The sequence below is a fragment of the Neurospora crassa genome, linkage group V (assembly GCF_000182925.2).
Source record: "Neurospora crassa OR74A linkage group V, whole genome shotgun sequence".
Taxonomy (NCBI): Eukaryota; Fungi; Ascomycota; class Sordariomycetes; order Sordariales; family Sordariaceae; genus Neurospora; species Neurospora crassa.
Genome location: NC_026505.1, coordinates 1,555,951 through 1,578,155, shown reverse-complemented (window position 1 = coordinate 1,578,155; position 22,205 = coordinate 1,555,951). Strand labels below are relative to the sequence as shown.

Here is a 22,205-nt window from a genome sequence, read left to right as displayed (position 1 = left end):
AAGACGTGCAGAAGAGAGAACTAGAGTATAGTCACAAACTTAATGCTTCCACATGCCGACCACACTTGAAAAGTCATTGTGTGAGAGATGGACGCATAATAGGATAATTCCCCCAACAATATTGTACCCAAAATGGTTCAAGCACTGGGTAGAACCATGTAGATTCTGTAGTCTATTCCAGTTCCAGGTGAAGACTGGCGGTTTTCGAACTCCCAAGCATGTTCTTTGCCTGCTTTTTTCGAAGTGCTGTCCTTGATAATCTAAGCGTCCGGGTAGCGGCGGGAACTACATACTGGCTGTACGGGCTGGCGCTTGAACAGTACACATACGAAAGAAAGATGAAGTTGTACAAGCTTAGGAGGCGTATGACATGTGGTGTGTGTAAGACTTGGTTTAAAGTAACACCAAGAGAGCGCTCGGATACATACAGAGGAAGGATGTATCCATACTAAAGGAGGAAAATGCGGGATAACACGTGAGGTCTATAAACATTCTAGCCATTTGTCAGGGTGCTCAGTAAATGGAGTAGATACCTAGTGGTGGCTGAAGGGCACATCAGATGGGAGAATGGAAGACGAGAAGCAAACCAGACCGGGGCGAGCTCGTCTTCGATGGGACTTTCCAGAGGAATTTGTGAGCTATCTTTGGCTCTGTTACAGGCATCGATTGATGTCTAGACCTCGCTGCGACCAGGTTCAAAGTGATCTTCGAGCTTCACGAGAAGGGTGTTTGCACAAAACATGGGAATGCTTCCACTTGGGGTTGGGACTGTGTTCTTTGCCGATGACGCGATTCCAAGGGTCATTGCCTGGAGAAGAAAAATGTACATGCTCGCTCAAGACAAGGGGTCTGCATACGGTAAATGAATTGTTTGTTGGACCATTGCCACGTTGCAGTGTCGTCGATGCAGACAGAGAGATGTGGAAGTGGAAGAGAGAGCGAGGAAGAGATGAGGTGAAGTTGAGTTGGAGGCTCGGGAAGAGTTTCATTGGGCGCTGCTTGGCGCGTTGCCCTTCCTGTTAATGTCACCCTACTGGGGGACCCCTGTGGATCGCCGTAACCGCAGAAGTGGTATCGTATACCCAGCCCCGCAAGAGCCCATTGGTCGAGCTGTATTAGTGCTCTTCCACTGCCCGGAATGGGAACCTCGTGTTTTCCCCCCAAACACAAAACATCTGGTGACGAGAAGACGCAACTTAAAGGAACAATCACCGCGCTGCTTCAAACAGCCATACAGTAATAATCAATCCATAGGTGCTTTCAAGGATGCAGGAATAGGTTCACTAGCGTATATCTACCTACGTACGCTGCGGACACTCCGGGATTCAACCGTCCATGTTCACCACCTTCGACCTAGTCAACACCCGTCGTGATCCGCGGGTTACAACTCCAAGCTCGACTGCCTATTCCTCCCCAAATCCGGTCATGCCCGATCGATATTTCACGCAGCCCAGGCAGAAATAGAGGCTATGAGAAAGCTTATTCCCTTTATCCGCAGGGAATGGGATATTGGAGGCGTTCGCCATGGATGTTGAGGAGCGAGATCAGTGGACAGGATGCCAGGTGTCTCGGGCACCGGCATTCAGACCGGCATCTCGCTGGGCTATCGTCGGGGATTTCTGACCACCTACCGTGCAATGTGGCTGACTTTGGTGTGTTTGCTGGCTTGCTTGACTTCAGAGACTCCTTCACTGCCAGCGGCTCGGAAACCGAAGAGGACGGTCGCCTTGGGGATTCCAGAGCGAGCTCGAGCCACAGCAGCGGCGCGCCTGAGACATCTCACGATGCCGGACTCGGATACGAAAGACATATCACTACGGAGAGATTCCTGATTCAGGCGGGTGTGTAACTGTTCCGCAAGTGAGCGACTATCCGGGCAACAGTAGCTCCCCGTCTGTTTTTTTTTCGGATTTGGCTGTTCTTCATGGCTCAGCCTTTGTGGGCGCGGCTTGCTATCGATGAAAAGCATTGAGATTATGGGAATATTTTGCTGGACTACCTTGGATCTCATGGAAAGATTGGCCTGAATTACTCCATTTTGACCGCCTTGGTGGTACGGATCATGAGTCTGGGTAATGGGCCCAGCAACTTGGTTCGTTCTCTTGTCTCACTCAAAATCTCCGACGCAATCTTTCCCGAGATCTCAACTCTAACTTCACTACAGCGCAAGGCCCTAGCCGTGATATACCATAACACTATCAAGTCATAATGAACTAGAAGTACGCAGAAAGTTGTACCCATAGGTAGAGTCCACAGAAAATCAAAGCTTGGCTCATTCGATAAACCAACCTCTTCGTTGAAGCAAAGCCATCCCCTGACTCTGAGATCTTCAAAAGGTGCATAGCTACCTCTTTACTGCCGTGACAGCCTACCGGGTACAGAATATCTCACCGAACTTGGGCTCACTCAGATCAGAAACAGCGAAAACTGTTCGGCAAAGCTAGTTAATCCCACAGCCAAACGCCGACAGCTCCATGATCCCAGGTACGATCGCTGACAATTTTTGTGTTGGAAAGCACCCAGATACACCAAGACTTGCACTCCTAACATCGAATTTACGGCATCAACACCAAGGCCCTGGCGTGACAAGCAGTCGTGGTGTCTCGGAAACCCTCATGCATACCCGTCAGCAGTTGAGACTCGCGTCAACGGGCCTTGATGCAGATTATCCAAAGAGACCGAAACCCGAGGCTATCATGACCGCGTGAGCGCCTCACATGCATACCCCGTAAACACAATCAGCCTCAACGCCAACGTTAATGCATTTTGAGGTTGCGCCAAATCATCCAGTACCTTACATTAGCTCCCGAGAGGTGGTGAAACTCGACTACCTAGGCCAAAATCTATCCAACTATTGCATACTACCGGCGACGCATTCCACTACTGCAATTCAGCCTGGCTGTGCCCGACACTGACAGAAACCGGAATTTAATATGTTACACTACGTCTACATACAATGCCTATCGTCGAGCTACGGATGTGGATATTTCCTACAGCTCAACAAGGCGCGGAGGAAGGACTGAGGATGAAGGAACTAAAGAAAATGAAGGAAATGGAGACAGCAGCGCGTAGCTATCCCGACACGGGTGACTGCAAGTCTTCAGTGTCTCACGTGAATAAATTAGGCCTTCCAGACTTTCAGAGCTGTCGAAGGTGGCAGAGTTGTCTATGCCCTTGAAATTACTTCACTGTCTTGCCCTCTCTCTTTCCTCGCTCAAGCAGTTGGTAAACATCTCTGTTAAGCCACAACATCCGTTACACGCAGGTACCCATTTTCTTTGCATATCCAAATTCCAAACATCGGGTTCGAACGGGAGAGAACTCTTCCCAAGAAAGAAGGGTATATCCAAATGTGATGTCTAGGCATGCAGAGTGTCAAATTTTCAGGCATACCTATGCTCACAGCCGTAGCTACATATCATGGCTAGAAGCGCCTGGTTTATGAAACGTCTCATACATCAATAGGGAACGCCACGCCCTAAGTAGTGGAGACCCTTTAATGTTAAGGGATCTGTAAAGTCCGGATATAGCACCAGTCTTCAAAGGTACATAACCCAAAAGAGATTCCACCGACACTCATCAAGCTGATAACAGTTGTGGCTGTACTCTGTCACTCCACTCCTGCTACCCTATCTTATCACAGGGCTTAGACATGAAATAAGGAGAGAGAAGGAAAGGGATATATGTTGCGCCAGGATCCGGTTCAATATCGTCAGCAGCCATCGGAAACTGTCAACACCATATGTTCCTGGTCTATGGCCCGACTACGGAATTGCTGTCCCACGGTAAGCGAACATCTCAAGAAGCAGATGCCATAGGATCCACATATACTTATCGAGGAATATCAGATAAAAGGCGTTTCACACAACTAAGAAGCTGTAAATGCAGAAATGTTCAGACTCAAGATAATGTCAGTACCTCAAAACTGTATCCCACACAATTTGCGTTGGCTTTATAGAAGTAAAAAAGAAGCATAACAGATACATACGACCATACCCACTGGAAAACTCGGGATCCCGTCCGCTCTCCCATAGATAAGCCAGTGAGGGCCAGACTAGTAGTTGGGTCGGTGACGACCAGCGAATCCCTGGTGTTGTATGTTTTTTCTGGTTCTTTTTATCATGCCATTTGATTCTTTTGCCCTTATATCTATTTCTCTTTTTACATTAGCTATTCCCTCATTCTTCTCCTTTTCTTCCTCTTGTATATGGCACACAAATCTGGCCGTAGTGAAACTTCTAGCAACCCGTCAGTGGGACCCAGCTGTGACGGTTAACTCATTAACTCTTTTGCATTCACCAAGGTACTATACTTCCTTGCGTATACAATCATGTCGTTCGTAGTTGTCATGACAAAATATCGATGATACAGTCACAAACCCTTGACCCCCCCCCCCCCCCCCCCCCCCCCTTAATGTGGGATTTCGTGTCAGGGAAGGTGGCACCCGGATTGACGGGTGCAGTCCACAAAAGCTCTCGTCAACCACGTTGACGAAGAGATTTCTCTCCCTCGATCATCGTCGTTAGACGGCTGAATCACAGATTATATTGAGCTAGGCTGGCTTCACTCATCACCCCTCATGTCCCATCCCTTTGCCAGTTATTCTTTGTTTGTCTTCTTAAGACACGACTGAACCACGAGGAACTCCGCCTCCCCATTGTACCTCTATCCAGTACCTATGCTAGGTCCCCAATACGTTGCCTTTCACCCCATCAACTTCATCTTGTACCAGCACAACCCGCCCCCGCTCTTATGTTCCCTTCTGGCATATCAGCGGCCAAAAAACCAACCGATCATTCAACTAACAAGTCGTATTATTCATATTTAGCCGGCTGAGTCGCCCATAGATCCACAATGCTGGAGAAAAAAAAAGAAGAAAAAAAGAAAACCAAAAAAAAAAGAAAACCAACGTCCTCATCGCGTCCTCGTCATTGTCCATCAGATACTGCTATAGCATCTAACTTTTCTCTCACCCCCTCTGGTCTTCTGGCAGTTCTCAAACACATCTCTTTTCCTCTTCGTGGCATCCCTATTGCTCCTGGCGTTTTGAGGGAGCAAAGCTGAGCTGAAGGATTCAAGGAAGACACTCCCCCACCAAATCATCACGCTTTCTCTCATACGGCAGGAGGATTGGAGGAGGGAAGAAACATGGAAGTGGCTTTCCCTGTGTTCGGTTCGGACGTTTATTTCGGTTGATGACTGGTGACTGGGCCGAAATACCATGTGTGATACCGTCCAAGAGCTGAATGGATGCTTTGTCTTTGAATCGTTCCGTCTTCCATAGTTGGGGGTAGTGTATGGGCGTCTCATGAGTGTACACCATACCTTGACTCTTCCGGAGGATTGTTGTTTTCGGTAAGCTCGGTAGATCAAGATGGACCCCGAGTTCTGAGGAAAGTTCATGCAAGAAATTGCATCCCTGATGGCATTCCAAGGTGATCCGCACCGATGAGCTCAGTGCCAAAAGAGATGGCGTTCGACAGAAAGAAAAAATGTTCGTTTCAGACTTGAAAGCTCACCTATTCTTCAACCCATTCGCCGACATAAGGAGGTTAAAGTCGATAGTTTAGTTATAAAAGTGTTGGTGAATAAAGGAAGAATTCTAAATGCACCAGATCAGTTTGCGAGAAGCAAACAGTATGTAAGGTCCACTGAGGTTGACGGTCATCACATTGTTCAATTTGTACTGTTCAGGGAGCACCACTATCACCAGGATATATCGCCCTTATCAGTGAGCCGCATCGTCCGGACCAGTGCCGTTTCTCTCTCCAACTGCACAATATGATTAGTATTGGGGTCCCAAAAAGCCACAAGAAAAGACTTACCATCCAGCGCAACAAGGAAACGGCTCACGCAGTTGTAGCAAGCGATCTAGTGAGTCGGTGTTAGCCCTTAAAACTTAGCTCACGACACGGCCTTTTGTTTGCCACCTTCCCGGACTCCTCGACCTTTAAAGGTCTCTCATATCTCACTCTCACCCACACCTCCCTCACCCTTTCCTTCTTCACTCGTCCGCATCTTTCCGAATTTCCCCCCTCATTATGACGACACAACCCATAAAAAACAGTACTCACAATCGCAGTCAACTCCACCACCTCCCTCTCGCTAAACAACTCTCTAACCCTCTCAAACGTCTCATCCCGCACCTTGACATTCCTCGTCATCTCATCCGTCAAGCACACCGCCGCCCACTGCCTCTCGTTCAACCCTCCCTTCTTCTGGTCCCCTTCCTCAATCAGCAGCGGTTCCTGCCTCTTGACCACGCCCAGACCATCCTCGCCCTCGCTGACGCCCGCCTGAACGGCCAGGGGCGCATGGTGGTGCCACTCGTACCAGGCGCCGTTGCAGACGGCCACGCGGGAAATGGCTAGCTCGCGCTCGTCGGCGGGAAGAAGGGTTTGCGTGCGGATGGCGCCCAGGAAGGAGTTCCAGCCGTCGGCGACGGGCGGGGAGTGGAGCAGGGTCAGGTCCAAGGGTTGGAGGGGACGGGGGGCGCGGCGGGCGGTGATGCGGTCGACGATGGCTTGTTCGGCGTCCGAAGAGGTGGGTGGGGGGTTGGGGATGTAGGGGAGACGCATTTTGGTGGGTGGGGTGGTGGTGAGTGATCTGGTGGTGTTGGTGAGTGGTGACGACGGAAGTCGTGTAAGTCGTGTGTAAGAGGATGATAGCCGGTGTGGTAGTGAACTACGGAAGAGATGTTTGAGGGAGATGGACATTGAGTGTAAGATGCAGAAGGGAAGAATAGAAAGAAGAATACGGATAGAATGAAATACAAGCTTGATGACTTGACAGCTGCAATGCACGAGTACTGTGGTAGTATCATCGGCTTGTTGAAGCCGGTGACGCAGGTCCGTACCTGGGGGCCGGCGGTCGGCAGCGGGGGTTGCGGGGAATCTCTTGCCCGCCTGTCTGCCGCTCGGAAGGAGGGGTCGGCAAGTGGACGTGGGCCCGGAGCATCAACGTCAACAACTAAGCCAGCTGATGCGAGGTACCGGCCTGAATATCACAACCTGATCGTCAAAAATATGCGGTTGGATGTTCGAACACCGAGGTATATGTCTTTGACTTCAAATCTCATCATTCGGACTGGCCGTGAACGCTATGATTGTCTAGCCGCTTGGCCGTTGAGGAACATTTGGTCTCATTTGATGCTCTGAAACAGATTCGGCAAATACAATGGGAGATAATATCGCAGTCCGAAGCCGCAGATCCTCCAGATAGTGGACAGGTGAAGACAACCTCACAGATGGACAAAGACTTGGATCGGTTTGTCCTTGCGCAGAAAATCTGGCGCCTGTTTCGGAGTGAGTATCTCCCCTAAGTGACTTTTTGTTGTTGTCAACATATGAAGAACAGTGAAGTTTCAGGAGACGGTAACGATGTGACATTTGTGCAAGTCGAGTAGTTGATCAACGTTGATCTCGAAATATTGGTCAGAGTCGAGATCACTCACCAATCGGCCGCTCATGTGTTGTTGATTCAGCGGCACAGTGTTAACAATATTGCCCTGTGCTTACCTACCCTGTGTGGAGCTCTTAAGTTGTGAAAGCTTGGCACTTTTCCTTTCCCAGCAACAATGTCCGGTGCCCCTCTGCCCCTCCAGCGCAATGTTTGGCAGACAAGGAAGCCCACTGCCGCCAAAACAAAAGTTCGCGATAATCAAACACAGCCCAGGGCACAACGACACAACCTAACCGAAGCGCAACAAACCTCACCAGATACTACCACTCAATCGCACACCCAGCCCTTTACGACGTTGTCAACAACAACAAGTCTGCCAGATTGATGGACCCCTCTCCTCAATCACCCCCCACCAAAAAGCGCAAAATGGCGACCTCAACCTCAACTTCTACCGCCGCCCCCGCGGTTGTCGAAGAACACCAATTCCCCCTCCCGCCGATCCTCACCCACCCCTCCGCCGCCCCTCCCACCCTCATCACACAAGGCGCCGAAGGCCGTCTCTACAAAACAACCTTCTTCTCTCCCGACATCCCCTGCGCACTCAAGTACCGACCCCCCAAGCCCTACCGGCACCCGGTTCTCGACGCCCGCCTGACCAAAGCCCGCCTCGCCTTCGAGGCCAAAGTCCTCGAGCGGTGCCGGCGCGAGGGCGTTCCCGTGCCTGCCGTGTACGCCCAGAACGCGGCGGCGGGCTGGATCGCGGTGGAATGGATTGAGGGTGCGCCGGTGCGAGTGAAGATCAACGAGTGGTTGGGGCAGAGGCCGAAGAATGAGGAGGAGGAAAGGTCAGCCGCGGAGCAAGATCAAGGACCGTTGATCGAGTTGATGAAGAGGATCGGGGCCGCGATAGCGGGGCTGCATAGGACGGGTGTGGTGCATGGAGATTTGACGACTAGTAATATGATGTTGAGGCCACACACGAACAAGACGACGAGTAGCGAGCAGACGAATGGAGTGAGCAAAGAAGAGGAAAAGGCCAAGTTGCTGGAGGGAGACGTGGTGATCATTGACTTTGGCTTGGCGAACCAGAGCCAGTCGGACGAAGACCGGGCGACGGATTTGTATGTCCTCGAGAGGGCGTTCGCGAGCACACACCCCCGGGCGGAGAACCTGTTTGAGCACTTGCTGGAGTCATACAAGCAGAGCTTCAAGAAGGGAGCGTCTGTGTTACATAAGTTGGAGGATGTGAGGATGCGTGGGAGGAAGAGGAGCATGATTGGGTAATGGTCAACACCTTTTTTTGGCGACAACAAGGCGAGAAAAGATACCCATGGATTTATACACATACAAGAACAGTTTTGCTATAATGATGAGTTGGAACAGCGGAGCTCGCGCGCTGGAAAGGAAAGTGAAGTTGCAATACATTCATGCAAATCGAAACGCCATTTTCATAAGCAACGAAGACAACGAACGCAATTGGTATTAATATCAATAGAATCAGAATGCCTGCTTGCCTGCCTGGCCACCCGTCCCATCCAAAAACTCCCTTGGACCCAGCTACACAATATGCAGCAGCTATATAGGTCGGTTTTGTATGCGGTTCTATTACCCCCCCAAGTATTTTAGAGCGAGTGCCTCAGTTCAACTCGGCACCGGCAAAGTATCCCTTATTCTCAATCACGCCCCTATTCTTCACCACAGCCGTGTACTTAATCACCCATTGTGGCGTGAGGTTTCCCGTCAAGCCGCCGCTGCCCGTCGCTGGGTCAGCCAGAAGCCCAGCACCCTGCGGGCCCAGGAGTTCCCTCAGCGTTCCCTCGGGCAAGATGTCCGTGCAATCGCTATGCACCAACAACTCCACATTTTGTTCCTTAGCCAGCGTCGCCAGCGGCGGCGGCACGTTGCAGCAGTTCTTGAGGTTGATTTGGTCCACCGCCGGCGGGATTGCCACGCGCTTAATGAACCGCGCCAGCTTCTCGGTGCCAAACTCGGATATGCCTAGCCTTTTCACCAGTCCCTGGCGGTGCAGCTCCTCGACGGCCGCCTGCCAAGTCGCAATCTCGGACTCGTCGTCACCCTGCGAAGCGTTCAGCTTGTCGGCCTCCCACTCGCAGTCGCCGTCGAAGGACATGCCCGGGAAGGAAACGACGAGCAGGTCGACGTCTGGGATCCCTCCGAGCTCTTTGAGCACTAGCTCCATTGCTTCGGTTGTGTATTGCGCCCGCCTGGAAACGTCGGGCGTTGTAGTGGGCAGGAAGAAAATCTTGACGGTAATGTCGTACTGCGAACGCTCTTCAGAGAGTGCGGCGGTTTCCCAGTCGATGCGGGGCACGAAGATTGTATTGTTTTTCTGGTCTTGCGCCGTCCAGTAGAGCGGGCCTGCTACGGGGTCGGTAGTGTTGCTATCGCCATTTGTGGCTTCGTGGACGCCATTGCTGGTGCCATTGGTCGTAGTCGTCGTCGTCTTCGTCGTTCCATTCGCGTTCAGGTTCTCAATCTCGTCGGCGTAGTCTAGTTGCGCATCTTGGAAGCTGACTTTCAGAGAGTTTACGAGTTCGAGGTTGGATGCGCCGGGCTTGCGAACAATGGAGGGCCCGCCGGAAATGATGTTTCTGAAGGAGAAAAAAAAGTTCGAGCACGCAATTAGTGATTGGGTCTAAGAGATGGCTATCTTGCCTATTTTCGAGCGAGGTCGCACAGCTAGGGACAAGAGACAAACCATATGGCCTGCCCTGCCCTACACCATCATACTTGAGACCGGAGCCACACAATGAAGAGAAGGACGGACATACCCGGTAGAAAGTATTAACTTGGTCATGACTGCTAAGGATGTTGACGACCTTTTTTTTTCTTTTCTTTTGGAAATGGGTAGAAAAAAGTTAAAACGCTGGCCAGGCGCAAGACGAATCTCTCTACCTCTTGAACTTTGGACTAGATAGTGGGGTACGACTTATTTGGTTCAATGGAGCCTAGAACCGATTATTAATGATTTACTGGCATGGGTCCGGGGGTGGTTCGATTCGGGAGTATGAAGGTACCTTTTGTAAGCTTGTGATGATATGTATCACCACAAACGCCGATGGTAGGGTGGTGTTGCCAGAGATAGGCAGCTGTAACGACACAGGGGAACATCAGTTTGGAAAAGTATGAATATCCGTCGTCGACCAAGAACATAACCCAGGATAGAGGTTAGACGGAGTTTTCGCAATGTGGGATGTCCGCAGACCATAAATCGGAGAGGTCATCATCCGACTCTCGGATTTTGACCTTGCGCTAGGTGAAGCATGGCTCTACACGCAACTCCCAGGGAAGGCGCCATGAGCAAGAACAAGTGCGGACTCTCAAGCAAGTTTGTCAGAGTCGGAGATGCACGTCGCGGACATTGCCGAGAATGTCAACGGCAGCTATGCCAGCTTCGGCATCTGATGACTGTCGGTTGCGTTCTCAACCACACTTTGGTGTAGATATGCGCGGGATGCCGTAGAAGGAGAAGAAAGCAACAGCCAACCAGAAGGTCTGACAGGAACGGGATGTCTTGTTAGGTGAGGAACTGCCCGGTGAACGTGGGGAGCCTTGTACTTCTCCCACGATTAGTAGGTCATGTTCGCTTGTTGCAGCCACCAACACTGAGGAAGAGAACTAGTTGAGTCATGCCGGCAGAAGATGATAGAAAAATGAACCAGACGCCCGCTACGACTGAGGGGGTTTAATGAGAAAAGGGCTTCCCTTTTGATCCGTCCTTGAGATTTTGTGTGCGTTAAGTGGTTTGCCCAGCAACATGGGATCAGCAGAAGATAAAAAGTCAATCAACTCAATTGTCGTTAGGTACATAGACAGTTAGACGATCAACGAACTCCCATGTTAAGCCTCGATCAACTCAGGAGCACATCATCCACTATAAGACCACTAAAGAAGCCTCTGAAAACGAGAAGTGCCAGATGCACTAATAGTCTCTAGGATCGGGTAGAGCCCCACTTGCCTTGGGTCTGGTTCTTCAGGCACATTGGACGGCCGTCGTCCCGCCCCTTTGGACAGCTCCAGGCGGGAGGAGTCCAGGCTGTCGGCGTGGTGTCCTTGTCAAATTTCCCGCCCGTGACAACACCTCCATGATCACATTGTCGACTCCCGCTCAACGTGATCCCGGGTAGTTGATGGAATCATCGTCATCATGGCTATTCAGTATGCGCCCGACAGTCGCCATCTTGCTATTCACAATGAAGTCAAGCTGACCCGGAGCTCTGCAGCTATCTAATCCTCCTCTCGCGCCAGGGCAAAGTGGTGCGTCTTGCCCGCCGCGGGCGTTGCTCTCGTCCCCAACCACGCTGTCCTTCTCCCGACTAACCGCACGTCAAATATCCAGCGCCTGGCCAAATGGTTCACCACTCTGTCTCCCAAGGACAAGGCCAAGATCGTCAAGGACGTTTCCCAGCTTGTCCTGGCTAGGAGGACTCGCATGTGCAACTTTCTCGAATACAAAGGCAAGCTCCGCCAATTCTCCTGGATCGCAACATAGGGCTAACTAACTGTCTTTTTGCTCGTCTGCAGATACCAAGATTGTCTACCGCCGATATGCCTCGCTTTTCTTCATCGCCGGATGCTCCTCCGAGGACAACGAGCTGATCACCCTCGAGATCATCCATCGCTATGTCGAGCAGATGGACAAGTACTACGGCAACGTCTGCGAGCTCGACATCATTTTCTCCTTTACCAAAGCCTACTACATCCTCGACGAGCTCCTGCTGGCGGGAGAGTTGCAGGAAAGCAGCAAGAAGAATGTCCTACGATGCATATCGCAACAAGACGCCTTAGAGGACATGGAGGTGCGTACAAGCATTTGACTTGGAGCCGTGACCGCTTGCCCGGACAGAATTTGCCTTCTTCCCGCGTCGCTACGCCTACACGCTCCCCCCCCCCCCCCCCCCCCCCCCCCCTTGTTGCAATCCCTATCCGTAAACCACCGCGCTCACTGACACGTTTATTGCACTTCCTCAGGTCGAGGATGAAGTCACAAAGATCATGTAAAGGCTGATCAAGCTTTGTGGTGTCTTTTTCTCTCCATCATCACGACCGACCGAACCGGGTCCCCTCAAACACTTGCGATTGCCAATGGTCGACATTTATTTACCCCAACAGCATACGCTAATGCATACCTTTACCTCCTGATGCAGGATTTGGAAGAAATAAACAACGCACTCAAGCAGGCCGGGATTCTCTGAAGCTGTGGTAGCGACCACAGTCCCTCCGATAGGTGACGGCACCGGATGGACAGACGAGAGGGGCGACCCGAAGCACGAGAGTACAGCATATGCAACCAGGGAGGACAATAATAATCGCGCCGAGAGAAGGGGAAGCAGAGTGTGGTGTGGTGGCAGGAAGTCGGGGCTACAGTCACCCATTAGGAGGGAGCAAACTCCCTTTCCTTAATCATATAGATATGGGCATTGTAGATTAATGAGCTGCCAAAACTGAGCCACTCGGAGACCGGATACACCACTAGTGTCCTAATCATGGACGATGATGGGAGGAAACCAAGTGGAATGCGTATCCGGTACACTGGGCATGGCCTCGGCGATGTGCTTAATGATAACAACGATTCAACGACGCGTTGCCAACACCGATCCATCTGTTCATGACCTCACACATCGGGTGTATGCGCAGAAACAGATCGATTCGCTCGGGAGACGTTGGGGTGGCGTTACCTTGATGCCCACCAAGGAAAGGTTTGTCCACATCGACGTTGGAAGCAACGCTCGTGGAGGGTTGAGACGACTCTATTCGTCAGGTGGTTGTGGTTGACAATTAACATTGATGAGCAGCATTCAGGCCGGGACACACATTGACACACAGGAAGTGGAACGCACTGCGATTACTGACTGGAGGCTTCCAGGCGGAACGGCGGAGGGGAGTGAGTGGGAATGGAGACTTGGTGGTGACAAGGGAACGCCGATCACTTAGGGGGTGCGACTCCACCCGACTCGAGGAGCCAGCGGCGCATGACCGGGGTTTAGGCGGGTCGACCCCAGCAATCCCCAGCGAGCCAAGGCCAACGTGGGCTGGCGCAAGCAGGCCACTCACCCGAAAGGCCACCCACCTGTTACTGTCAGCGTCAGCGAACCGGCTCTGGCCCTGATGGCACGGCTTGGAAGGAACGTCAGATAGGTAACGAGCCATCGATGGAAAGCGAGACCGCAGCCGGGGCACCAAGGGAACATATCAATGACCAACAAGAGGACTGACTGGAGCCAAGCTGAACACAGAAGAAGCATGATGGCTGTACACTCACTATACCGACCCGATAACCGGCGGTCCCCTTGGATTCAATTCGGATGGATTGGAAAGAACATCATACACTACATGTATGGGATTTATCCAAGTTGTCCCTCCTCCCACTTTTCCCACTTTTTGTTTCCCAAACTGATCTGAACCTCACTTCAACTAAACAGCAGGACATCACTCGATATATGACGATATCGTCACCCCTATTTCTCCTCACGCTAAACTTACATCAACATCAACAACATCAAAAACCCCACTTCTAACTATCTACTGTGTACAACCACCTACACCTTTTCACTATCTGTACTCGACATCGCGCTAGACATTATAACATCCCGTGTCCCTGTCTTTGTTCATACCTAAGACTTGATCTGGGAGTTGATAGGCAGGATTTCCATAACCGCTTTCCCCCCGAACTCACGGACTCGTCGGAGGACCTAGATTGGTCACATCATCCCCCGTTTACCACACCCTGTTCCCACTTCCTCCGCACCGCCTTTTCCGACGAACAACAACAACAACACCCATAACATACAACGTTTCGCATCAATCTGTTGCGCCATCACGGATCGACCCGGGATCAAGAATTACTGGTTGACTCTCTACAAACACTAATAATATCCTTGCGGTAACTCACCTCACATTCAAACAAGTCCCATCTGGCGATCGCTCGACCCCTCCCGCTTCCAACCAACAACCACAACGTTTGCGGAGCTGGGCCTGCCACTTGTTCATCGCCTTTGTTGCAACTCTCACCGTCTCCGATTTATTCGTCGCACCACTTTGCGAATACCTATCATCTTTATCACTACCCCAACGGCCAAACGCCTCCCGGCTTTTACCACTGCCTAATTGTCACATCACCTTCACGAGTCGCATGCCATCGCAACCATCGGCAAAATGAAGGCAAGTATACGTCGCACCGGTCGAACCGGGCACCGCTACCCTCCAAATACCAGGAGTGGTTGATCGTCGAAAGCAATATTGACCCTTTCACAGTTTCTATCTCTTCCTGCGATAGATGTTGTGACGAGCGCCCTGAACTTCGACACACCAGACTGTCACATCACCGGCAGCTGCGATCTATACACCACCAAGGCTGCGGGTTCCGACAAGCGCCTCTACAAGAACATCCAACAGTCCCTCCAAACTCAGCATGACAACCTCATCAAGTTTGGCAAGTCCCTGTCACCACCACAGCGCGATTCAATCGCCGACACCGTCAACTTTGAGCGGTCTTCACCATTCGGCTCGCTCAACGAAAAGGCCAACCGAAACACATACGCATACCTAATAGCCACTCTTAATGCGTCGCATCCCGACTACGACTTCTCCAATGTCCTGCGACCCGACGACTTTAAGCGCGAGAAAGAGTTGCGCCGCGTCATGGCCCACATAGATAGCACTCTGCAAAGCGTGCGGCCCAATTCATCTTTCCTAGACGTCACAATCCCTGGCATGGGCACCTCGCCCGCCGCCGCCTCGAGTTTCGGCTCCTCAGGCCTCGCCATGTCACCCGTCTGGGGCCCTGGCATGTGGGCATCCATCGATAAAGAGATGGATCTCAAGGACTGCTCCATCTTCTCGTACCAACCGGCCGACGCCCCATTTGACGAGGAAGAAGGCGCCATTTGGGCCCTCCACTACTTCTTCTTCAACAAGACTCTCAAGCGCGTCTGCTACCTTTACGTGCGCGGGATGCCGGTCATGTCCCATAGTCCGAGAATACCGGGTCACCACGCCATCATCTCGGCCAAAGGCGGGCTTGTGCGGCCGCGCAGGGCCCTTTACGGGATCGACGAGGAGCTCGACGACGCCGGAGCCAACAAGCGCGCAAGGTACTGGCTCGGAGACCAGTTTGCCGAGCGCGTCATGGCGGATGACGACGACATGGAGGCCGATGATGGTCTAATATGGAATCGCGATGCTGACGGTGACGTCAACTGCAACTATCACGATGACGATTATGATGACTATGATATTGAGAGCCTGGGGGATTATGACGAGGACGAAGACCTCGAAGACGCGGAAGAAGATGACCATGACAACAAGAACACTAATGGTGGTCGGAGTCAAGCTTCGGCCGCCAAGGGTGGATGGCGCTCTGAGAATGTTCCGTACCGGGGAGTCAGTGAGGATATTGCGTCGAGGATGGAGATTGATGTTTAGACGATGTCAATCCCATTCCGCTAGTCCTTGAAGACCTAGGACGCTAATGACAGTCGTCGAGGTGGCCGTCATGTTATACACGCTAATCTGCTACGTTTTTGCTCTTTTTTGTTTTTGACGACAGCCTCATTGCGCGCGAGCCTACGGGAGCGTGAGAGGCTCCTGATTTTCGAGATACCATGGTGTTGGTTCGCGCTCGCATTTTCTTCTCTTGTTGGTGTCTTTTTCCCTTTTCTCTTTTCTTACCTTTGTTTTGCGTGTACATGGTTCGTTTTCTTCATTGATCTGCCTTTCGTTGATTTTCTTTCCTTCCACTTTTCTAGCAGCACCCGTGCTGTATCACTGCTTCCACGCACAACATCACATGACAATGGGTATAATCTGGCTGGCTAGCTTATACATCAACACGGGAAACGGTAGAATGTTTCTCCCTCAATGGGGTTTGGGTTAAGACATGGGTGGGAGGCATGGATTGACTCAAAACATCCGCCTATGAAAGTTGGCCAGCAATGCATTGGAGAGAGTTCACGACGGCGTATTCGTGTGCTCTTTGGGGATAACTGTGGGAATTTCGCAATAACACGTCTTTTGCTTTTTTGTGGGGTTTGTTTTCCTTGTTCGAGTATCTATGGCTCCAAGGAAATAGTCGTGGGGATTGGATCATTTGTCCTGGGTTTTCAGAAGGTCGGTGAGAGAGACTACAATTCTGGATAACGCTCCGGGTGGATAGCGGTATGGTTACGTTTACGGCTACGTTGCTCTTTTGCTGCTATACTTACTGACTTTGCGCGGAGTACTTTCCAACTACTCTATTCTACTCTTACTACTGAGAGTAATGCGGGTTTCCACGAACAATGTCTTTTGTGACGAACGGAAATGGTTCAACACAAACAATCAAACAGTCTGTGTAATGGCTACTGATATGGGGTTTTTGCGCCTTTCAGATTGCTACAGACGGGAAGCATCTACGAGAATAGATGAGGACAAGCCTGACAAAGGGCAACGATGATAACGACGCTTAGTGTGGCATGGCATGGCATGGCAGGGCAATACGACGGAATGACTACTCTACTGAATTACGTAGTTTTAATAGCTTTTGATTTGCAAATTGAGTTGCTGTAACAGAAAGTATTCTCAGCACCTCGCAACGGAAACACAAAGCATGAATAAGTAGCTCCTCGGGTAAACGTTTCGAACATGCTTGTGGTGAAACATTAAGACGGAGAACGAAAGGGGGCGTGAAGTACCCCATTGTATACCCCACTATCACACAGCATTGAGGTGCCACTGAAGAAGCAGCCCTTGTCCCCAGTCAGAGAGAAGAGCGATGACGACAGTGCCTCCTCCATCGGACTCGTCCCGGTATTCCGGCTATCCTTTCCGCCCTTTTCCCTCCACAACAGCCAGACTCGACTCCATTGCCCAGCTCCGCAGGCTCCGTCGCTAACGAGGTCGGGATCTGGGATCTCATTATCCACCACCAAAAGTGTCCGAGCCAGGTCATCTCGATCGCTATCGATTGTGAGACAAGTGGAAGAAACCGTCTGATCTTGTTCACAAAAAAAAATCAAAGTCAAGACAAAGCAACACTCGATGGTGTCTTTTTTGTCATGATCTCGGTTGGCACGTGGGTTGGGCAGTGACGACTGAAACATTCACACTTTTCTCTGCCAGAAGAGCGTGGGGTATTTACAAGCGAGGGCTTGCATTGTTGCGACATCATTACATACAAGTACGCTCTCTCCTTACGAGTCTGACTCTTGACCCCTCCCGTCTCGAGTCTCGACAGCTGAGCTTTGTCAAACTCACCGCTTCCCGGTCAAAACCCACCACCACATCTGCCCCAAGGGTCCTCCTTCGCTCCGCTCCGCTCCGTTACGGTACGGGACCCATACTTCCCATCGAGTCAACCGAGTCATCGGTACCCGGTACCGACTACCTACCGTATTCGTACCCCGTACCCCCCGCCTCCGCCGCCTGCCGCCACACGCCCGCACTTCGGCTGACAGACTGGTATTCCGGTCCCACACAGGGCATACCGAACGATACCCCACTTTAGTCCGTTCCGAGTCCGGTACATAGGTAGCTAGCAGTACCTAGGTTGCCGGCGTCATGGCGTCGGCCGTACCCACGGGGTCATTTGGCGCAGGCGCTGGAGGAAAACCCAACAACAGCAACAACAACAACAACAACAACATCGTCCCCGCTCAGCTGGGCTTCCTGGCCATCTACAACCCCAGTCTTGGCACGACCGACGACACGCTCGAAGACCAAATTGTCTACTACGCCTCGGTCACGACTTTGAAGGACCAGCAGCGCCGAAGACATCGGTCGGACAGATCATCACGCCGTCGTCATCATGCGCCAACCAATTCTGTGTCGGCATCATCTGGAGCAGCAGCTGCCCCTGGCACGGAAGCTGTTTCGAAGGAGGAGAAGAATGAGCGCCTCAGGCAGATAGGACTGGCCCAGGGCATGGTCGAGTTTGGCAAGAGTTTCTCGGGTGGTAAGGCGGTTAATACGATTGATACGGAGAAGAGCAGAGTGGTGCTTCATGAGTTGGAGCCCGGGTGGTGGATTTTGGCTGTACGTTTTCACCCTACCACCACCACCACCACCACTACTACTATGAGAGGTTGCATAAACCAAAACTAACACCCAAATTCAGTCCATCGACCTCACTCGCCTTCCCCTTCCCAACCAAGGCGGCACCAACAACAACAGCAAAACCTCTGCCTCCCCTCCCAGCAGTCCACGCAAAGGAGCCAGCGCATCATCGGTAGCTGAAGAAGACCAAAAAGCCGAATACTCTTCCCGCGAACTCAAGCCCGCCGCCCTCTTGTTGCGGGATCTCCTACGTGCCCATGCTTGCTTCCTCCTTCACCACGACAGCTCGCTCTCGTCTTTGTTCGTGCGTGCCCAGCGACCCAAGTTTGTGAGCTTGCTCAGCCGCTATTGGGATCTGTTCCTCTCCACGTGGAACGTGTTGCTGCACGGTAACCCGGCGTGTAACATCTATGGCGGGATCAAGATCACTGCTAGCGGAGAACTGGGCGTGGGTGTGGGAGAAGAGGAAAGGGGTTCGGGGGAGAGGGAGGTGTTGGAAGGGATGGTGGACAGAGTGGAGGGACTTGTGGATCTGGTAGTGGGCAGGTTTGGAGAGCCTGGAGAGGAAGCGAAGGAGCCGACGGAATGGCTTGGTACCGGAGCGGAACCGGGTGCGGACGACGGTGCGATTTTCTTGGGCACTGGCGCGCTGTCAAGGCAGTCGTTGCGATCGGTGGTGTGGTGGATGGAGGATATGTATACGTGGGGAGAGCACGCGTATGGGGTCATTGAGAGTCCGACGGCCACGAGAGTAACGCCCAGGAGGCAGCAGAGACAGACGGGCAGTAGGACGAAGATTGCCCCGCTTGGAGAGGTAATGTCGCCCGGGCTGAAGGTATCGGACTTGCGATTGCCGCCGCCGAAGCCGAAGCCGACAACGACACCGCAGTCGGAAACGGAGCAGGGCAAGACAACTTCGGATTCAGACGGCAGACCATCCGGACCGCCAAGGCCCGTTACTTCTCTGCATCCTCCGGCTAAGAGTAGAAGTCCTGCGAGTCCCGCGGGTACAGGTACGGGGACACCGGCCAGCTCGGCGACGGATGAGCAAGGAGGCGTCGGGCATCTGTTTAGTTACCTGAAAATGGGCTACGGAACCCATTGGAGTTTGGGAATGGGCGGTAGCTCTCAAAGTATCGAGAAGCAGCAGGACAAGGTCGAGAATCAGAAGCCCAAGAAACCGCCTAAGGACTGCCAGTTCTTGATTGGTCTCATGGGCGACTTGGAGGGCACGCCAGCAACTAGTCCCGACGGCGAGCCCATCGATCCGTTCGAGGCTGAAGACTCCAATTCGCGTCTGTTGTTGCGCACTTTAACAGTCGAAATCGAAAGCGAAGGCGAAAACCGTCGCCCTTCCCAGGTCCAGAAAGATTTCGGCAGCCACGATACCGAGCTTGCTGAAAGTGAACCCCAGGGTACCACCACCGGCACAGTAACCGTCACTGACGAGGATGGCCTCCGTCGCGTCACCGCTGTCACCACAGCCAACAGCCCCAACCTGACCACAAAGACTGGCTCGGCAGCCTCTCGTTCTGTGAACCATCCTGGCTCAGGCCCAGGACATACATCGTCGATGAGTAGCAGAGGACAGGCCGGTACTACGGGTGTCACCTCCGCTGCCACTACATTCGACTCCCAAGACCGCAACAAGACCAAGAAGCTGCGCGTGGTCGTTTACGTCATGCGCCCCTTCATCTTTGTGTTTCTCTTCCAGCTGCGCACCGACTCCCTCGCCTGGGAAGGCTTCTACAGGAGTTTGCACCAGCAGATGGCTCCCCTCCGAAAGTCGCTGTTGCGGGCTACGGCTTACAGGCCCGAGCGTCCTTCAGACTCGGTAGCTGGAGGGAGCGGGCAGATTTACGATTTGGTCTGGGATCCTAAGGAGTTGACTGTACACTCGACAATTCCTAATATCCCTGAGCCTCCCGTTCCTGTGGCTGCGGGTGTAGTCGGTGGTTCAGAGACAGCACCGGCCAAGGCGGCCAAGGCACCTTGGAGCCGTATCGAAGCGCTTAACACCCATAACCAGATTCTCAATATGTTCATCAACACCCGCGATGATAATCTCACCGGGTACGAGCGCACTTGCAAGACAAGTAGAGGGTGGTGGATTGTTTGGAATCGTATTCTCGAACGGACCACTGCCCCGGAGTCTCAACCATATCAACATTTACTTTCTGTTTCTTCCACCAGAACAGCTTCTCCCGCAGCATCGACATCGCCTGTAGTCGCCTCCTTCGCCGGCACCAATCAAGATCTCTTTGCCAACGTCAATAAACCCCGCCGTGCAAGGGCGGCAAGTGACAAAACTCTTCGGGAGCGGCGGACGTCTGGCTCTTCTTCGTCATCTTCTTCTTCTTCGCCTAATGCAGAAGCTTCTTCTTCCACTGATCCTTCTAACTCGACTGACCCGTCTGACACTGCTGCATCTGCCTCCGACGACTCCCTCTCCAGCATTCCCGCAGACCAATCACAGCTACCAGGTGACGACGCCGATAACGAGCAAGAAGAAGAGGAGGAGGAAGATTACGAAGAGGAGCACACTTCAAGTGAAACAGCTATCCCTCGCTCTGCTGCCGCTAGCGGTGTCGGTAGTGATTCTTGTTCCTCCTCCTCGTCGGCGGCGAGGAGAAGAAGGGGAAATGACATGGTGGAAGTTTCCAAGGAGATCTTCCTTATCCGCAAAGCGACGGCGGGGGAGAGCGGGACTGGACTTCCTATAGCTGAGAGACACCATGGGCATACGAGGGGTGTGAGCAGTGTTGGGAGTATCGTGAACGCGGCATCTGCTGTTGTGGGCGGTGGTGGTGGTGGTACCGCTGGTAATGAAAAAGGCGAAAGCAGTGTTGCTGCCGGAACGGGTCAAGCAGCAGCAGCAGCAGCAGCAGCAGGTGGTGGAGGAGGGGGAGGATGGGCGGACGGAGCTACCAAGTTGGCGCAAGGAATCGGTGTTGATACTAGGAGGTATATCGAGGGGTTGTTGACTTTGAATCGTTGATTTGCAAGAAGGGGAAGAGATATTCCTGTCGAGCTGGTGGACAACTTGATCCAAGTATAGGTGGTAAAAAAAGGACACAAGGTAAGTGAACCGTGGTGGTAATGACAAGACAGAGAGATAGAGAGAGAAGGAGCAGTGAGGTTCAGGGACACGGGAGGGGAACAAAACAAACTACTACATCAACAGTAACCAACAAGTTTATGGCTTCACATAGCGGTAATGAAAAACATAAATGGGTACCTATGCTTGGAGAATCCAATCGCCGGCCACTGTTCACTTCTCAGACAAGTCTAGGTCCTGCTCCCGCTCCCGTAACTGCGGCGTGAAACCCACCCTCCTCCATATGACCTTGAAGGAATCACGAAAGTGTCCTCAACAGTTTTCAGTTTTTTTTTTTTTTTTTTCCAATTTCAAAGTACACTTATATCAATCATCAACTATTCCACCGCGCGCCAGCCACTCACTCCCATCCACCAACCACAACCCTCACTGACTAAGTACTAAGTTTAAGTCAAGGTAGATTAGTAGGTAGCCGGAGGTCGATTAAAGGAGGGAAGGCAAGATTAATTAACGTACAACTAACTGTACACTCACTGCACACCTACACCTAGGATAAAACGAGGTTGCGCCCATACACTGAACAAGGAAGTATGTGGTGTATGTGAAAGTCGCAAAGATGGGGTTCATACCTAGGTAGTGTAGTCATCTCGCCGAAGAAAAAAAGAAGATGGGTTTATCCATGTACGACATTGAG

General features: G+C 52.0%; 6 protein-coding genes and 1 non-coding gene across 7 annotated transcripts; 5 read left to right on the top strand and 2 right to left on the bottom strand.

The window, feature by feature from the left end:
- The first annotated feature begins 3,986 nt into the window (after positions 1-3,986).
- On the top strand, positions 3,987-4,102 carry NCU15617. The gene has a single exon (XR_897932.1). It is a non-coding gene; the product is annotated as a 5S ribosomal RNA (ribosomal RNA).
- A 1,462-nt stretch (positions 4,103-5,564) lies between these two features.
- NCU04594 (4-carboxymuconolactone decarboxylase) lies at positions 5,565-7,375 on the bottom strand. The gene is made up of 3 exons (XM_952769.3): positions 6,075-7,375; positions 5,826-5,871; positions 5,565-5,772 (listed from the first exon to the last, which is right to left on the bottom strand). Exons 1-3 carry the CDS (start codon positions 6,714-6,716, stop codon positions 5,729-5,731), a joined length of 732 nt encoding a protein of 243 aa, XP_957862.2. The 5' UTR covers positions 6,717-7,375; the 3' UTR covers positions 5,565-5,728.
- Positions 7,376-7,643: 268 nt separating this feature from the next.
- prk-11 (protein kinase-11) lies at positions 7,644-8,923 on the top strand. Its single transcript, XM_952770.3, has one exon. It carries the CDS (start codon positions 7,786-7,788, stop codon positions 8,683-8,685), a length of 900 nt encoding a protein of 299 aa, XP_957863.3. The 5' UTR covers positions 7,644-7,785; the 3' UTR covers positions 8,686-8,923.
- Positions 8,775-11,158, bottom strand: NCU04596 (gamma-cysteine synthetase regulatory subunit). Its single transcript, XM_952771.2, has 3 exons — positions 10,440-11,158; positions 10,194-10,370; positions 8,775-10,013 (listed from the first exon to the last, which is right to left on the bottom strand). Exons 2-3 carry the CDS (start codon positions 10,217-10,219, stop codon positions 9,038-9,040), a joined length of 1,002 nt encoding a protein of 333 aa, XP_957864.1. The 5' UTR covers positions 10,220-10,370; positions 10,440-11,158; the 3' UTR covers positions 8,775-9,037.
- NCU10618 (AP-1 complex subunit theta-1) lies at positions 11,129-13,525 on the top strand. Its single transcript, XM_001728175.2, has 5 exons — positions 11,129-11,580; positions 11,646-11,679; positions 11,762-11,879; positions 11,947-12,221; positions 12,394-13,525. The coding sequence occupies exons 1-5, from the start codon at positions 11,570-11,572 to the stop codon at positions 12,421-12,423; spliced, it is 468 nt and encodes a 155-aa protein (XP_001728227.2). The 5' UTR covers positions 11,129-11,569; the 3' UTR covers positions 12,424-13,525.
- An 11-nt stretch (positions 13,526-13,536) lies between these two features.
- On the top strand, positions 13,537-17,024 carry NCU04597 (mitogen-activated protein kinase MAF1). Its single transcript, XM_953747.3, has 2 exons — positions 13,537-14,583; positions 14,677-17,024. The coding sequence occupies exons 1-2, from the start codon at positions 14,578-14,580 to the stop codon at positions 15,844-15,846; spliced, it is 1,176 nt and encodes a 391-aa protein (XP_958840.2). The 5' UTR covers positions 13,537-14,577; the 3' UTR covers positions 15,847-17,024.
- Positions 17,025-17,228: 204 nt separating this feature from the next.
- Positions 17,229-21,734, top strand: NCU04598 (hypothetical protein). The gene is made up of 2 exons (XM_953748.2): positions 17,229-18,432; positions 18,515-21,734. Exons 1-2 carry the CDS (start codon positions 17,959-17,961, stop codon positions 21,449-21,451), a joined length of 3,411 nt encoding a protein of 1,136 aa, XP_958841.2. The 5' UTR covers positions 17,229-17,958; the 3' UTR covers positions 21,452-21,734.
- The last annotated feature ends 471 nt before the right edge of the window (positions 21,735-22,205 follow it).

Excerpts from the sequence above, each read along its gene's own strand:
- prk-11 (XM_952770.3), top strand. The coding sequence starts at position 7,786 with ATGGACCCCTCTCCTCAATCACCCCCCACCAAAAAGCGCAAAATGGCG.
- NCU04594 (XM_952769.3), bottom strand. The coding sequence starts at position 6,716 with ATGTCCATCTCCCTCAAACATCTCTTCCGTAGTTCACTACCACACCGG. Across the intron at positions 5,872-6,074 it reads TGGTGGAGTTGACTGCGATT|ATCGCTTGCTACAACTGCGT; the intron begins GTGAGTACTGTT and ends CCGACTCACTAG. Across the intron at positions 5,773-5,825 it reads TTTCCTTGTTGCGCTGGATG|TTGGAGAGAGAAACGGCACT; the intron begins GTAAGTCTTTTC and ends CATATTGTGCAG.
- NCU10618 (XM_001728175.2), top strand. Across the intron at positions 11,680-11,761 it reads TCTCGCGCCAGGGCAAAGTG|CGCCTGGCCAAATGGTTCAC; the intron begins GTGCGTCTTGCC and ends TCAAATATCCAG. Across the intron at positions 11,880-11,946 it reads CAACTTTCTCGAATACAAAG|ATACCAAGATTGTCTACCGC; the intron begins GCAAGCTCCGCC and ends GCTCGTCTGCAG.
- NCU04596 (XM_952771.2), bottom strand. The coding sequence starts at position 10,219 with ATGACCAAGTTAATACTTTCTACCGG. Across the intron at positions 10,014-10,193 it reads AAGTTAATACTTTCTACCGG|AAACATCATTTCCGGCGGGC; the intron begins GTATGTCCGTCC and ends TTTCTCCTTCAG.
- NCU04598 (XM_953748.2), top strand. The coding sequence starts at position 17,959 with ATGGCGTCGGCCGTACCCACGGGGTCATTTGGCGCAGGCGCTGGAGGA. Across the intron at positions 18,433-18,514 it reads CCGGGTGGTGGATTTTGGCT|TCCATCGACCTCACTCGCCT; the intron begins GTACGTTTTCAC and ends ACCCAAATTCAG.